The following is a 14,804-nucleotide window of genomic DNA, read 5'->3' as shown; positions in this document are numbered from 1 at the left end:
GCCTTTGTTTCATTAAGATTCAGGTGCGACTCTATCTCTAAAACTGCAAGATAATTTTCCTTTGTGGTTGCAGTAGCATTTATTCATCCACTCAATTTGTTTTTTTTCTGCTACTAGGAAATGACAGAGCATCTGCTGGTGTCTCTGTATGTAATTTGGCATATTTTCTATGATGAATCATAGACAACAACATTTGTGAGCCAAAATGAATCCCAGGTTCATTTCAGCAAGCCAGGACATCTTGATACTGCGGATGTGTTTCACATTAAGGTCACAGTTAAATTCAGAGTTGAGTCTCACAGGTGATGGAAAAGACTGAGGTCAAACTAATTCACTCTACATTTAATGAGTGAACCTAAGTCCTAAACCTCACTCACCAAGTCACCGGGATCTCCCCTGGGTCCTGGAGGTCCTACTGGACCAGCTGGTCCAGGAGACCCCTGTGGAAGATACATTTAGTCCATATTTGCTTACATAAACGCAATAATCGTTTAATCGATAATCGGCTATACATATCAATTCTACATACTAACTACTGTTCAAAAACTTAAGGTGCAAGTGTTAGGCATAACAATGTCTAACACTGAAAATCTCAGCATTTTGCACCTCATCTGAAAAGTTCAGGTGGAATTTGTTTACCTCTGGCCCTGGTAGCCCTGGGGGTCCTTTCACTATTGTACCCTAGAAAAACATGGAGAGTATCAAGTTATTTTCCATACTCATAGCCAAACTACTAGCCTATTCATTAAAAGTCTGTAACAGTTCACCGGTTCATGAATAGCTGGCTCTCCCTTCTGGCCTTTCTCTGCTCTGAGGTTACCCTGAGGAGGGGTAAAAGATGAAAAGATGCGGACTGTCAGAAATCACTTAACACAGGCATGACCACTCACTTGATGTATGAGGTCACTGTGAGATTTACCTCTCCATCCCATGTCTGAGCCCTTTCCTGCTTTGCAAAGTCAAAGCCATCCTCGTACATTTCATACTCCTCATACTCTAACTCTGTATCATTCTTGAAATCCTCATATTCAAGAATCTGTTAAGGAATAACAAACTATTAGCGACTGGTGTAGTGAAAGCCAAATAACCTCACAGTGTTTCTATGCTGTGCAGAAGACATTTCTTGCGTTTGCGTTTAACCTACCTCATATTCAGTAACATTTGGGCCGACTGTTACTGTAGAAACTGAGAGATTATGATAAAGGTCTTCTAAAAGGTCATCTTCATACTCTTCCACCACTGGTTCCCTTACAGGTGTGTCCTCCTGCAGGCGAGCACACAGACTTAAGTGAGTCAGAGCAGAGATTAACCAGGCGGCACTGGGCATGTCTCTGTGCCATGCACTGCCTAATAAAAACACTGCATTGTACCACATGGATGTTAGCAAAACAGGTGGATTACATGGGAGTACACTGGTTAACCAAGATAAAAGCTTACAGGTGTGCAGTTAATTACAGTGTTTACAGTGTTATTAATTGACAGACTACATCAGAGTCATGTGACAGCATGAGAGAGGCTGCTGCAGCAGCAGAAGCAGTGTGAGTGTGACAAATTAGTTTATGTGCAAATTATAAACAGACAAATACATAGTGGTGGTAAGTGATTGCGGAGGTGAGAGGAGGAAGAGGTGCTCTCTAAATATTAGGGGAGTGATTGGTTAGAGCTGCAAATAGTGGGAGGGATTGGAACGGACAGCATCTACAGGCAAATTTGTCTACCTCCTCGGTAACCTTTGACACAGGCAATGTCCTAGGTATGAAAGTAGAGGCTTCAGTTGTGAAGTCAGGTTCATGTGTTGGTATCTCCGTGAAGGTCTTGTAGAAAACATCAGTTGGAATGGTAGTTTCTAGGGTACTCTTAATTTCTGGCAACTTAGTTGCCTGAAAAGTTTCCTGGGTTTGATATGGAGGCAGTGTTGTGGAAACTCTAAGGAAGCCTTCCTCCAGAGCTTCCTCTTCGTGTTTTTTCTTTCTGGATCCCCTCTCTCCCTTGTCCTTCCTTCTACGTTTGCCTTTAGAGTCTTTATCCCTCTTCTTTTTGTCCTTTTTTCCTTTCTTCTCCTTTTTGGGGACCTCCTTTGGTTCAGCTGGCTGGTCACTTTGCATCAAGGCAACAGACCCATATTGGGAGGTCTTTTATGAAAAAGTAGAATGCAAGATGAGGACATAGATGGAGGATGGAGAAAAAAACAAACACTGCTGTAAATGAAAATCATAGAAATAGCCTGCTTCAGGAAAGCCAAGAAATGTAATCAGGTCCCATGACACCCTTACAGATGCCCACTGTAAGTTCCAATGAGCTGATAAAAGCCTGACACAAAATATGAAATGAGAAGGAATACACAAATATAGATTCTAACAAAACACATTTACTTGATATTTACTTGTGTGCTTAGAGGTCACAGTGCCTTTAATGCTACAAATTTGTTAATTATATGCAAAAAGTGTTCTCTACTAAGTGAACAAATGTGAAGGACTGCACCCTCCACAGCAGCCGTAGTCTCTCATGTTGCCCCTTGGGAAAATTAAGTGCCCACCCCTGCTCCAGACTGACGTCCGTTACATGTCAGTGTTAGGAATGGCCCCTGCCTGAAAATGATGTTGTAGGTAAAGTCTGTAAAAGACATCAGCGACATGAATTAGAGCCACTTTTAAACAAGCTCAGCGTGTAAGGGAGAATGATGGGAAGTAGGTCAGTGAAGTGACAGATGCTGACATATTCTGGACTCAAGAGTTCATTGCTCAGCTGTAGCTCTTTAAAAGCCAGCTGGATGACTATCGAAATGGACACACAGTCCCATTAATGAACCGTTCTTACATGATCATCAGTGGCTTGGCTCAACAAGTTGTGCACTCATAATTTTTTCACCTATGTTCATGTGGCATATGCACAAAAAATAGACAAACACAGAAAACATTGCGTGTGGTTCATGAAACCGACACACACAGCTGCTTCCTTCCTTTCATCTTATCTCTATCTTTCATACAGCACCAAAGACATATACAGTAATTTATGTCTATGACAGATACATCCCTTAAGGAAAGGAAGAGCTATTATATCATATTTGAGTTATGGGCTTCTGGCACTGTCTATTTTGCCAAAAGAGCATCTGACCATAGAACTGCTCCACTGCTGGCTGTATTTAAAAGAAGATACACTTACTTGCCCTATTCTGTGGTAATCGTCCAAGTCTCTTTTTAAAAGCCCTCAGAACCTTTGAAACATGTAGCTGTGTGCTTTTGCTTCTTTAACTGATTGGCTGTGAATTAAGTGTTTGGCAGCCAGAGAGACCTGCCATTAGGGCAAGAAGGAGAATTTCACGATACTGCTTAAGCGTTAATACACAATGTTGGGCTAGTATGAAAAAAAGACAATGACACAATATGTACAGCATTTTAAAATTTCCAGGCCTTCATGTTCAGACAAAAACATAAGCCAGGATTCTACGGTTATTTAAGGTCACCAAAAGCTTGGCTTCACTGTAATGTTTGAAGTGTCAAACATTTTTCCAGTAGGCATCACCTCCTCTCAATGGCAGTACTGACCTCCTGCAGGTTCAGAGCTTGGCTGTGATAGGGCAAAGCTGAGTCACAGTCTGGTATGTAGTTTACACAGTAGTTGGCAGCAGCCTCACTGTCCTCCACAATCAGCAGTTGTTGAATATCTCCCTGAAATAAAAAAAAAAAAGTCAAAAATAAAGAAATCATGCAGCTGCTACTGCATGCTGAAAAGACATTTGGGATGGAACAGAAAATAGAAATTAAACACTCCAACTTGACAGATGCTATGAGAACATCTGGCTACATAGCTAAATGTAAAGCAGAGGGTTGTAAAGGAGTGCCACAAACTGTCAGCAACAGTAAAATTGTTACTGACTATTGGACCTCTTTTTGGCCATAACCCCATGAGGGGCCCAAGTGTGTGCACGAAACAGTCAAGCAGCTCTCTACCATCCTGCCCTGTGGGCAATGCCAGAGTGTATATATAGACACACAGAGAGACAGCATGGCTGTACCCTGCAGCACTGAACCCAGAGCCTTTTTTGGCTTTAGCGGCCTTAAACGCAAGACAACTGTAAACTTCTATCAACATCATATTTCACATCAGTCCTTCTTGTACTAAAATTTACAAGGTTAATTAGTTTATAATGCCAATGAATACTCATGATACAGATATTATCAAGAAAAATATCAAAAATAATGTTTAAATAAAATTATATAAAAGTATATTTAAGAAAATGTTATATTTTAACTATTTTTTTGGCTGAGATCACAACATTTTAAAGGATGAATAAATACAAAAATAACAAACACAAGCTTCATAGTAAAAGAATAGGAGCTGCGGGGCTAATTTCTGTGAGACATGGATCAGAGAGTAATTGACAAAAAAACACAGTGCTGCCAGCCCCACAGGACAGTGGCTGATGAGGTTTTGATTGAATTAGTGATACAAATCTATGTAACTGACACGCTATAGCAAACATACTGCCTGGTGAAATGTGTCCAGGGACAGTTGGGCAACCATTTATAATAAATTAAGTTAGATTAAGCATTTGATTTTGTGGTAATTGTAGCCCCATTGTAATCTCTTTAATTAAGATTTAGCTGCCAGAGGTGAAATAAATCTAAACACATCACTTCTCCTTTACCCACCGCCTCATATTTCTTCCAGCACAACTCAAATCAGCAGCGCATGTCTATGCAAAGCCTTGATCATCGTGAACAAAACTGTAATCCTAGGAACTGTTCAAACAGTCATTTATGCTTTAATGTATTAAACATGAAAGGATTTGTTATCCATTTATCCCTTTTTTCTTCCTGTTTTGGCCAAAAGCCCATGTCAAGCAAAGAAAATTATTGCACTCTAAGGTGTGATAGAGAGAGAGAGGGAGAGAGAGTGAGAGCTGCAGGGAGATGGAGAGAGAGCGGGAGAAGGCAAAAAGGAGCTAATCCAATCTAATCCAATCTCAATTCAAGATCAAAGGAAATGCTTCCACAGACAAGTTTTCCTGTTTTTCTTGCCTAGCAGGAGCCCTCTCTTCTTGAAAAACACAGCAAGTGAGTGTTGCACCAAATTGTGTGTACGCTGCCATTATTCATTTAGATTGGGGCAAGGACATCTAAAGAGGCTATGTGAGGGCGTGTTGAAAAAGGAGTACACCTCAGCTGAACCTGCAAATTTCCAGTGACGCCCAATCTTCTTTCATGTTGTCACACATGTCACTGTGGGCACAGGCTCATTAATGTTTAAAAGTCCACTCCACTTCCCCCTGCTGTCTCATATAGGGTGTGTTGTGCCAGATAGCCAATAATCTTCACCAAATCATAAGTAACTAGGCCTTCTCTGTGGAGTTGTCCAGCCTTCGCCTAATCAGATTTCTTGTGTGAGTCATAATCTTGTGTGAGTGAAGGAGCTAGAATATAATAAGCGATCTCACTGCAATAAAACTGCATTTTGACACTAACAGATGCTCACGTCTAACCAAAAACATCTGACTATCATCAGCTATGAGTCATTAGCGAGACAAAATTAACTTTGACTTAAAGAGACTTTGATTAATACTTCTCTAGTTTTTTAATGGTAAATCTATGTATGCATTTCAATAAAGCTAAACTTTAAAGATATGCTTGACAAACTTTGTTTCAACATGCCTTACAAGCAGAGCCAAAAATATTTCTTATTTCCTGTACTAAGCGAGACAGAAAGAATTTCCTAACAAATAAATAGTGGGTTGGATTTTATCTGCGCAGTCAGCATGTTGGAGACATACAAACAGGGCACATAGCAGCCAAAAAGGAGTCCAGTCAGACCTAAAATTTGCTTTCCTATAAAGAGCAGGGTATGAATGCAAAACTTCTGCAGTCATTTGTAAGCAATCTGGAAGCAATAGAGACATTAGTGGCTGACCAAAGTCCCCATGCTCCCACGCTGAGCTCCCACGGTGGGAAAACTGGGCTGGAACACTGACCTCCTCCCCAGAACCAGGGTCTGGGAACAGAGGGCCAAAGGTCAGCCTACTTAATTTTTTTTCCCCTGTGGCACCAGCCTCACCCAAGGTGTACAACTTTGATAATCAGATGTGTCTTTTATCAACACTTGTATCAACAAAAATATAAAGTTGAACAAACTATTTTGGGTTACTTAACGCTCTCCAGCAAACAAGATTTAAAGACTCTGATAGACTAAGCTGATTGCACACTTCCTTACACGTGACCACAAAAATTGCATGTATTAAAGTAAAGGATGGATCTGATTAAGGATGGTCTGAAGAGTATTAGTCATCACCACACATTTGGTATCATCATCATAACTTTTCACAAACGAAGACGAATAAGAGCATGGGAGTGTTTTTGGAGCAAAGCCAGAGATTAAACAGTCTCCATTGCTTCTGAACAGGGAAATTTATAGAGCCCACAAGGAGACACATTTCTTAACTGAAGTGGGGATATAAAATAATTTAACAACTGGAATGCCTGAGAGGAAAGGGTATGAAGGGAAGAGTGACTTACAACATGAGATGGTCAACTAGATTATTGCACAGGAAAGATTAAAAAATGTATGGACAGGGTTAAGGAATTAGTTATTGATTATATATGAGGTAATCTGTTTCTATTGGTCAAAAAAAAAAAAAGACAGAGTGAAGTTATAATAACCCTTCCTCTGGATGTTCATAATTTCAGATGCAGTCTTCCTTTTTGCAGACTGTGTCGCTGATGGAGAAGGAAAACTATTTTATTAACCCAACTATATAACTTATACCTCTACTAAAATTAACATCTTATACCTTCTCTTTTTTAAATTTTTTCTTGCTCAATCGCTGAATAGAGACAAAGCCCTGGAGATATAGCAGGGGAAGGGGCTTGAGCCCATCTCTATTTTATGCTGTGGATGACAGACTTAGAGTGGAGCTTCATTGGGAATGACAATGGGGCAGGGGTTGTGTATTGTTATGGAAAGCACACAGAATTATTTATGACAAAACAGAGGGGAAAAAAAAACACAAGTTTTTTTGTTATGGGTTTCTTTTTTGGCTTCTCCTTTTTTCCATGCATATTGATACATGTGAACAAATCTTTGTAAGTGAACAAGGATTAAATCACCAGCTGTTTCAGGTAGTTATATGCTGGCAACCCCCCTCAAGAAATGCATAATTATTGGATTTGAGGTGGGCTTGATTAAACTGGTCATATCTCCTTGCTACTTCCTCTGAAACACATTTCTTTTTATATTTTTTTTGTTCAATAGCACTTGATTAACATTAGTGCCCTGTCATCCCATTCTTTCTGCATTTTCCCCTTTTTATTCTGTAAAATGTTGGTTTTTTTTACAGTTTATACTTTAAAGTTTGTATTTTGTTGTCCTGTTTCACAGGCTGATGAATGCTATATTATGGCAGACAGACAGATAGATAGATAGACTCATCTTAGGCAATAAAGAGCTAAATTGGTATTAGTATAAAACATTAAGAAGTTCGAGAGGCTCATAAACACGAACAACTCATGCAAATGAAAACAAGGTCATCTTGTCAGATCATTCAATGTGCCCTGCATTGCATTGCATATCAGTGAAACTAGATATTTGTATACCTCAATAAATTAATGCACAAAGAATGCACACTTGATAGGAATTGACTGCATGGTTTGCCTCAACTAACTCTGGGATGCAATGTTTTGCCCAAGAATATTTTAGCATGTGGAGACTAGAGGAACAATTCATAGCCAACGTAAAAATAATCTATTCAAACTTTTATTTTTTGTCTGCTTAAACAGATGTGCAGAAATCTTGAGTGAATACTAAAAAACCCAAAACAAACAAATAAAAAAAAAACAGAAAATTGTACTGCCTGAAAAACTATAGAAACATTTAGATTTGAGCTTTATTTTTTCATAATGCCCTACCTCAAATATTTCTTCATCCAGCAGCCGTGTCCCAAACACAGTGACACCCTCTGTGCTGACTACAGCATTGTCCCCTCGCAGCAGTTCAACGGTCTCTACTTTCTTGCAATCCAAGTAAAGGGTCACAGTTTTATCCTGCACACTATAGGCTATCCGGTGCCATCTGAAAGAAACAAAGATAAAGGGAAACTTAACAAGCTGCTAACCTTTGTCTGTTGAAGGATTAAGAAAGTTATTGCAAATGCAGTTAATATCATTTATGTATTTATGCTGGTGCGCTGGTTTGATCTACCAAACACACAAATCACCTTCACTCTAAATTTTTATAGGTCTTATGTAGAAGATATCAGCCCTCAAACTACCCACTTTCCATCAGCAAAGTTGACCTTCTTGAAAATGGGGTACAGTTCTGGTGCTGGCTGCCCGTCCTGATCCTCATATAGGAAGACAGGTGACCGGCCTACTTCGAGCCCCAGCTGTTGTACTCCCTGGTCATCATACAGCGAAAGCAGGAAAAACTGGGAGCCCTCTTTAGCTCGCATGGTAGTCATCAGGGAGAAATTCTCAGGAAATGTGGTATCTGAAGGGAGAGAGGAGACAACAGGAGAGAGTTGATAAGTCATACAAGAGAGAGCACAGCAGGGACCTGTCACCCTCACTATAGTGACAACTGAGTAGAAATAATAATGGTAAAAACTATTGCCAATGAAAGACGTCAGCCCAGGAGGAGCAGTACGTGGAGTTTGTTCATACTTCTCATGGAGTTTCTTTCTTTATATTACATTGAAAAACGACTCTGTATAAGGTCTTGTAGGAAAAAAAAATAGCCCATTACCAGGGAAGAGCTGTTTGGTGGGAGCACTGAGCTGGATCTTTTTGATCCTGTAGGCCAGGTCTGTCTCCTCTGTGTCTCTCCTGCTGGTGCAGAGACCAGCCTCCAAGGACACCCCCTCCATGTTCTCTGACAGCTTCAGCATTTGCAGAACATCAATGGAATTAGCTGGAAGTGAAAGAAAAGAAAAGAAATTAGCCATCTGTCTGTAGTTCTACATCAGATAAAACAATTTAGTGGGTTTTTTTGTTTCTCATAAACTGAAGCTAATTTTCTCTCTTTCAACAAGGTGATGTTAACTTGCCTGACTTCCATATTTTAGCTTTATTTCTGTATTCTTGTATAAAGAACTATAATAAACATGCTGAGTGGAGGTTGTGTTTTTGCTTGTCACTTTAAAACTTAAATTCTGCCAGTGTGACAGCACTTTTGTGTCTGGCTGAGTTAAGTGCTGGTTGCTACCAAGCTGAAAGGCAGGGTTTAATGAGGCTGGAAGCTTGTTTGAAAGTGTGGAGCCTTCCTGCTTCCTAGGAGTCGGAAGAGAAAAGCTCCTCTGAGATGTGGCGGCAGGTGGCCAGACTACTGTGGGTGTTATTATAGGACTGGGGTAGTACAAAGCCTAACCATAATCCTGCTCTAGCACACCTGGCAGCTGACACCTGCACACCACTCACCCTGCAGCAGCTAGCAGCAATATGCCCCCCATCTTGTTTATCACACTGAACAATTCACTGGTTTAAATTAGTTCATCAGTGATTCATTACTTAAACATATTTAAGTAAGATATCTAATTTTAATATTAATTTTTTTCCTGAAAAATGTAACATCTATGGTAACGGGGTGACACTTCTTTTATTCCCATGAAATTCCCTTTGCACTTATCTGAACAATAGACAAAGAAATCAAATTAATACCATGACGGTACCTGATCACAGTAAAATGACTCATTCCAAAGCTGTTGAAATCTAAATGGACTAAACTTCATTACTACATCAAGCAAGAAAAATCTTGAAAGTAAGAATTTGTTTTCATGTAAACGCATATATCATTAAATTATACTTATTTGCAATAAGCAGAGCAACTTTTGGCCTGACGGATATGAAATGTACTCCAGTATTAAGTCTCTCTCATTATAATGAGCCTGTGCTGTATGCTGTTCGTGTAATTTTAGATGTTCCGCTGATAAAATGCTGCTATGAGCATTAGCCAGGATCAGAGCTTTGTGTGCAGCCAGTCCCCCACCAGCTGCTAGAGAGAGCCACTCAGCACTTAGCATTCCAGGCATCTGAAATGAGGATCCTAAACCCAAATTGCCTCCTGAAGCTCTTGTCCCTCGAACAGAACTCTCCTTTTATCTCCTTGTTAATTAAACATATGGAATGAGTTTACTGTTGTCCAGACAGTGCTTACCGAAAAAAACACTGTGTTACATTTTATGCCATTATTTATTTGCATAGCATACATCCTTTATTCAAATAAGCTCTGGGAGCTCACCCTCTCAGAAAGCCAGCATGGCAACAGGGTTGTAAAGCTAGTAGCCAGGCTTGAACAATGTAAAACAAAAAGGACAGATCTAAAAGTGTTTAAGATCTCAAAGATTAAATTTTGCATTTATGCGCAGTTTTAAACAAGCTTTGTAAATTAAGTAGTTACAGAAGGTCCTATCTTCTTTCAACAGAAACTTTGCACTGTTTTACTCCCACACACTGCCCACACTTATAACCTGATTGAGGACTGGCATTCCTTCCTGTTGCAAATTTCTGGTTGTGGTTTTCAGTTTCTCATATTCTCATATCTTTAGGGAGGCTGTGTTAGTTCTTGTTATTTTCACTGTGCAACGTTTTAAGAGTTTTCCTCAATACCTCAAAATTATCAACAATAGTATCACAGAGATATGTTAGAGGTACCTGAGTTAACACTATAATTGTATTAATTTCATATTATCTTGTATGTCTCTTTGCTGCGTACAACCATCAGGTTGAAAAATAATGACAAATGGCTAATGGCAGTGTATTTATGTATGTAATCCTTACATGTAGCATTACACACGTAATAATGCTTTAATCAATTTATTTATTTATTTATTCCCTGCAAAAATACATTTATACTGAAACTTATTAAATGACTTCATTACAACACACAGCTTCTCTTCTACCAATCCCTGCACACTAACATCTATAGCCATAGTTACTATTGAAAATACACAAAAAAAATGCATTTAGTTGTACCTTTAATTTATAAATTTGATATTTACTAAGCTCAGTTTTCCTTCTAAAGATTTTGCTTACTTTGAAAGAAATATTAGAAAAACATGTTTTTTAATTTGAACTCGTGAGTATAATTAGGCAGAGAAGAGTGACATAATAAATTAAGCACATATTACGTATATTACAGGATCAGGTGCTGAGAGAGGCAATAAACAGATGGGTAGGAAAAGCATAGCAAGACTCTTTGAATTATTATTGAGATGTGATCAATAAAAAATTATATGCGCTGTCCTGCTGGTTAAATTTGCTACCAAAATGAACTTGTTATAATCAGTTCACCTTTGTGACACTTAATATAAGCAAGTCACCAAAAAAAAAAAAAAAAGGAATTTTCTTAACTGCATGTGCAGTTCAGGGTTGCAGGAGCCAATCACAGCTGTCAGGAGAAGAGATAGGGCACGCTGAACCTTAAACATGCAACCAGCCGACCATATGATGCCAGAAAACAATTCATCCTCACATTCATTCTAATGACCAATCCAGAACCACCAAGTAGCCTAACGTGTCTTTGGACTGTGATAGAAAGCCAAAGTGAATCCATGTACAGAACAGCCAACTAGTAAAGCCAAAACCAAAACATTTTGCCACGCGACATCAATGACAACCTATAACCACCACACCATGGTGCAAATTGATGGTCAGATGGATGGATGACCAAAAACTCTCTGTTGACTGCCTATGGAGAAGCAAAAGACGTAGCACTAGAGTCCCCTTTTTTCATCCAGCTAAATTCTCACTAAATAGTTAAGCGTTTACATTTCTGTCTTTATTTCTAACAAAAGTTTACTTTGGACTTCTCCTCATGTCTGGGATCTAATCCTTAATGTTTGTATTTCATTGAATTGGTAGATTCTCTGTCTAATCCCAAGAGAGTTCTTCATTGCTCTGGTGTGGCCTTGTTTGATTCCTGACTGCAAATCAATTTCCTTTGCAAACGTAAGTCCAAATCCAGTATACACACAATGTTCCTCTGTCTGAGGATGCGAGGTCATGAGGCAATGATGTTTGGAACAGTCTGAATAATGTTTTAAACTAAAGTCTTGTGGTTTTAATTATAGAGGATTTGTAACATTCTGTCAGCAGAATTTAGACCAGCACCTGACAAAATGACCAATGTAAGCTAATATAATTTGCTTTTGAGCACAATTGTTAAATTACCATCCACAGATTCATTTAATAATGCAACTACTGAGTCATAGAAGATTTTTTTTCCTCTAATCACTATGAGCTTTAAAGCTGTTGACCAATTCCAAACATTTTTTTAAGTATGGACTGACAGGAGACTCTTGACCTCTGTCTTTCACAAGATAACAAAGAAAAGTGGGAAAACACAACAATGTCACGGGGAAAACTCTGAGACAAGCAGCAGGAACTCCTTCGAAAAGGATCCATCCATCAATTTAATGGGCTACACTGAAAGAAAGAGAAAAGAAATGGCCATGGATCTGTTTGGTAAGCTGACTCAGAGGACATAGGAAGTCACTGTCCTGACTTCCTATGTCCTTAAATCAATCAAACTTTCACTGCTGTTACAGCTTGATAGATTTAAGGATGACTATCCCTATTTCACCTCACACCTTATCTGGCATAAAAGGAAGAACTAAGAGTGGTGGAAGATTGCCAAATGAAGTCTGGATCAGTGAAAGAATGTTATCTATTCCCTGCTTTGGAGTCTCTTATGTCACCTTGAGTTGTGTCAGTTCTTGCATCCTCCTTACCTATCCTGCAGCACTGACTGTCTGAACAGGTTCTGCTCGCATCTCATTATGCTTTGCAGTATTCGTGCCCTTACCTCACCCTTCAAATTATGTTAATTCTACAGAAACTTGGGAAGAGTAGCTGAGCATAAAAGAGAACATCTGGTACGGGCTACTGATAAACAAAACGGTCCCCACCATTTGGCTGAATGTGCTGTGAAACAGCATCAGAAATTCTCAAAGGACTGATGACTCAGAATGTTTTCCAATCACGCCAAAAGGTCAGACTGTTTGGAAAAGGGCTGAAATGTCCAGCAATTGCACAGACACCAGGCATTTTTTGAGAATACTCACAGCTAACATGCACTGAACACTGTATGATGATACACAATCATCCATATAAATGCATACAGTTCAATGCCGTAAGACACTTGTCAGTCTGTTTTTTTGTTTGTACTTTTATCTTTGAGAACACCATGTCTGCCCCACAAGAATGACAGGCACAGTTTTCCTCATAGTAAAAAGCTCTGCAGTCCAGCTCAGAGTTCCCATGTAAATACAGCCAAACAATCCACATCTCTCTGTGCCTTCTCTGGCTGTGTGACACTTGACATAATCTCTCCATCGCCTGCGGTCATACAACTTAGCACCACTTCAGTCGTAGATAGACATAATGTGTTCTCTGTGTTTGAAAAGCAAATGTCTCCAAAGACATTCTCCGTGACTCATACCACCTACGCTCACAACCATCCCTGAAAATACCCCTCACACACACACTACTCTGTCAAAAAGTACTGAATCCTGAAACTGGGGACTTTTAAAAAGAAATGCAGCCAGGAAGAAATCTCAGCAATAAGAACTTCCCATAGTATCTTGGGCCACACCCTGAGATGAGTGGAGGAAGAGAATCTCACATTTAAAGACTGAAATACTTTTCAGATGTAGCTTATAACAAATGAGACAGAAAACATGTGCACATGAAGCTGAAATACACAGGCAGTGAATTATTCTTTTTAGATGGGTATATGAAATCCATCTAAAATCTATTTATTAAAATCCAACTCACCACAAAATCTGCTGTTGTGACAGAATTTCTTCAGAAAATGGGAAATGTTGTAAAATATTGAATGGTATTGAAAATGATGACAGACACAGTGGTCGAATAAATCCAGACACATTTTCCCCCGTGGCTGCAAGAAAAATGGCCTTTAATCTAATTAAGAATTGGTGTGACCTTTTGTCTGGGTCACGACTGTGTGTGGACAGGAACTCTCTGAGCTGCAGAGAGCTAATGCATGCGGAAGAGACACGCAAGCACAGAAAAAGAATAATAAACTGTCTGCACACCTAGTCACAGCAGAATAGACAAAAACTGTTTATAGCTCAGTTCTAGCTTTAACATTCCCAGAGGAAGAGAAAAGCACTTTGGAACACTGCCTTTGTAACAGTTTCTCTCTCACTAAATTAATTACTGTGTCAAACACTTTACTCGTTTGCTTATAAATAAAAGTAACTGAAGCACAAGAATACATTTGTGCAAACTACTGCAAAAGCATTTTTTTCGTTCTTTGGACATTGCTTATATACTGAGGCCACAATAACCTAGTATTGACTAAATATCTCTTGTGCCATTAAATCATCAGTCATAGTCAAAGGATCTTTAGAGATCTGTGTACATGTGTGGATCAGGCTTGTTCTGGCACATTCAGCTGAATCTCTCTGAGCTTAGGATCCGGGGAATCTGGAGGCTGGATCAGTGCCTTGGGCTTTTTGTTGTGTTCCTCAAGCTGTCCCTGTGCCATTTTTGAGTTGTGGAGTCGCTGTTTAATGCTGGGGAAGCTGCTGTTTTGAGAGAATGCCTTTGCCTTTGGGGTTGTGTTTGGTCTGGAGCAATGTGTAGGTGAGAGTATCCCACACGAATGCCAGGACCAAGGACTCAAGGTTTTGCAGAAGACTACTGCATTTGAACAAGATGATCTGTGTCATTTATACAACATGGCAATGGTTTAAATGTTGTGGGTGATAGGATTATGTCTGTCTGTCTGGCTGCTTGTCTGTGGGCAAGATAAAGTCATCACACTGGTGACCAAAATAAAGGTTGACTATGAAG

The 14,804-nt window shown here is 39.4% G+C and overlaps 1 protein-coding gene across 2 annotated transcripts in view; it reads right to left on the bottom strand.

Annotated features, from left to right (window-relative positions):
- Window positions 1-14,804, bottom strand: part of col5a3a (collagen, type V, alpha 3a) — a 46,246-nt gene that overhangs the window by 27,307 nt on the left and 4,135 nt on the right. The window contains exons 2-11 of one of the 2 annotated variants that reach the window (XM_085271563.1): window positions 8,734-8,898; window positions 8,265-8,478; window positions 7,899-8,061; window positions 3,546-3,668; window positions 1,719-2,132; window positions 1,145-1,264; window positions 920-1,036; window positions 768-821; window positions 640-681; window positions 378-440 (exon numbers count right to left, since the gene is read on the bottom strand). In XM_085271563.1, coding sequence (XP_085127689.1) covers window positions 378-440; window positions 640-681; window positions 768-821; window positions 920-1,036; window positions 1,145-1,264; window positions 1,719-2,132; window positions 3,546-3,668; window positions 7,899-8,061; window positions 8,265-8,478; window positions 8,734-8,898 — 1,475 coding nt within the window. The remainder of the gene's footprint in view (window positions 1-377; window positions 441-639; window positions 682-767; window positions 822-919; window positions 1,037-1,144; window positions 1,265-1,718; window positions 2,133-3,545; window positions 3,669-7,898; window positions 8,062-8,264; window positions 8,479-8,733; window positions 8,899-14,804) is intronic. The other variant, XM_085271564.1, reaches the window with a different exon arrangement.

This window comes from Mchenga conophoros, linkage group LG4 (genome assembly GCF_057382185.1).
Source record: "Mchenga conophoros isolate Kocher_MC1m ecotype Shallow Benthic linkage group LG4, M_conophoros_male_GT1.1, whole genome shotgun sequence".
NCBI lineage: Eukaryota > Metazoa > Chordata > Actinopteri > Cichliformes > Cichlidae > Mchenga > Mchenga conophoros.
The sequence above is the reverse complement of the archived record's forward strand: the minus strand, read 5'-3'. Positions and strand labels throughout refer to the sequence as shown.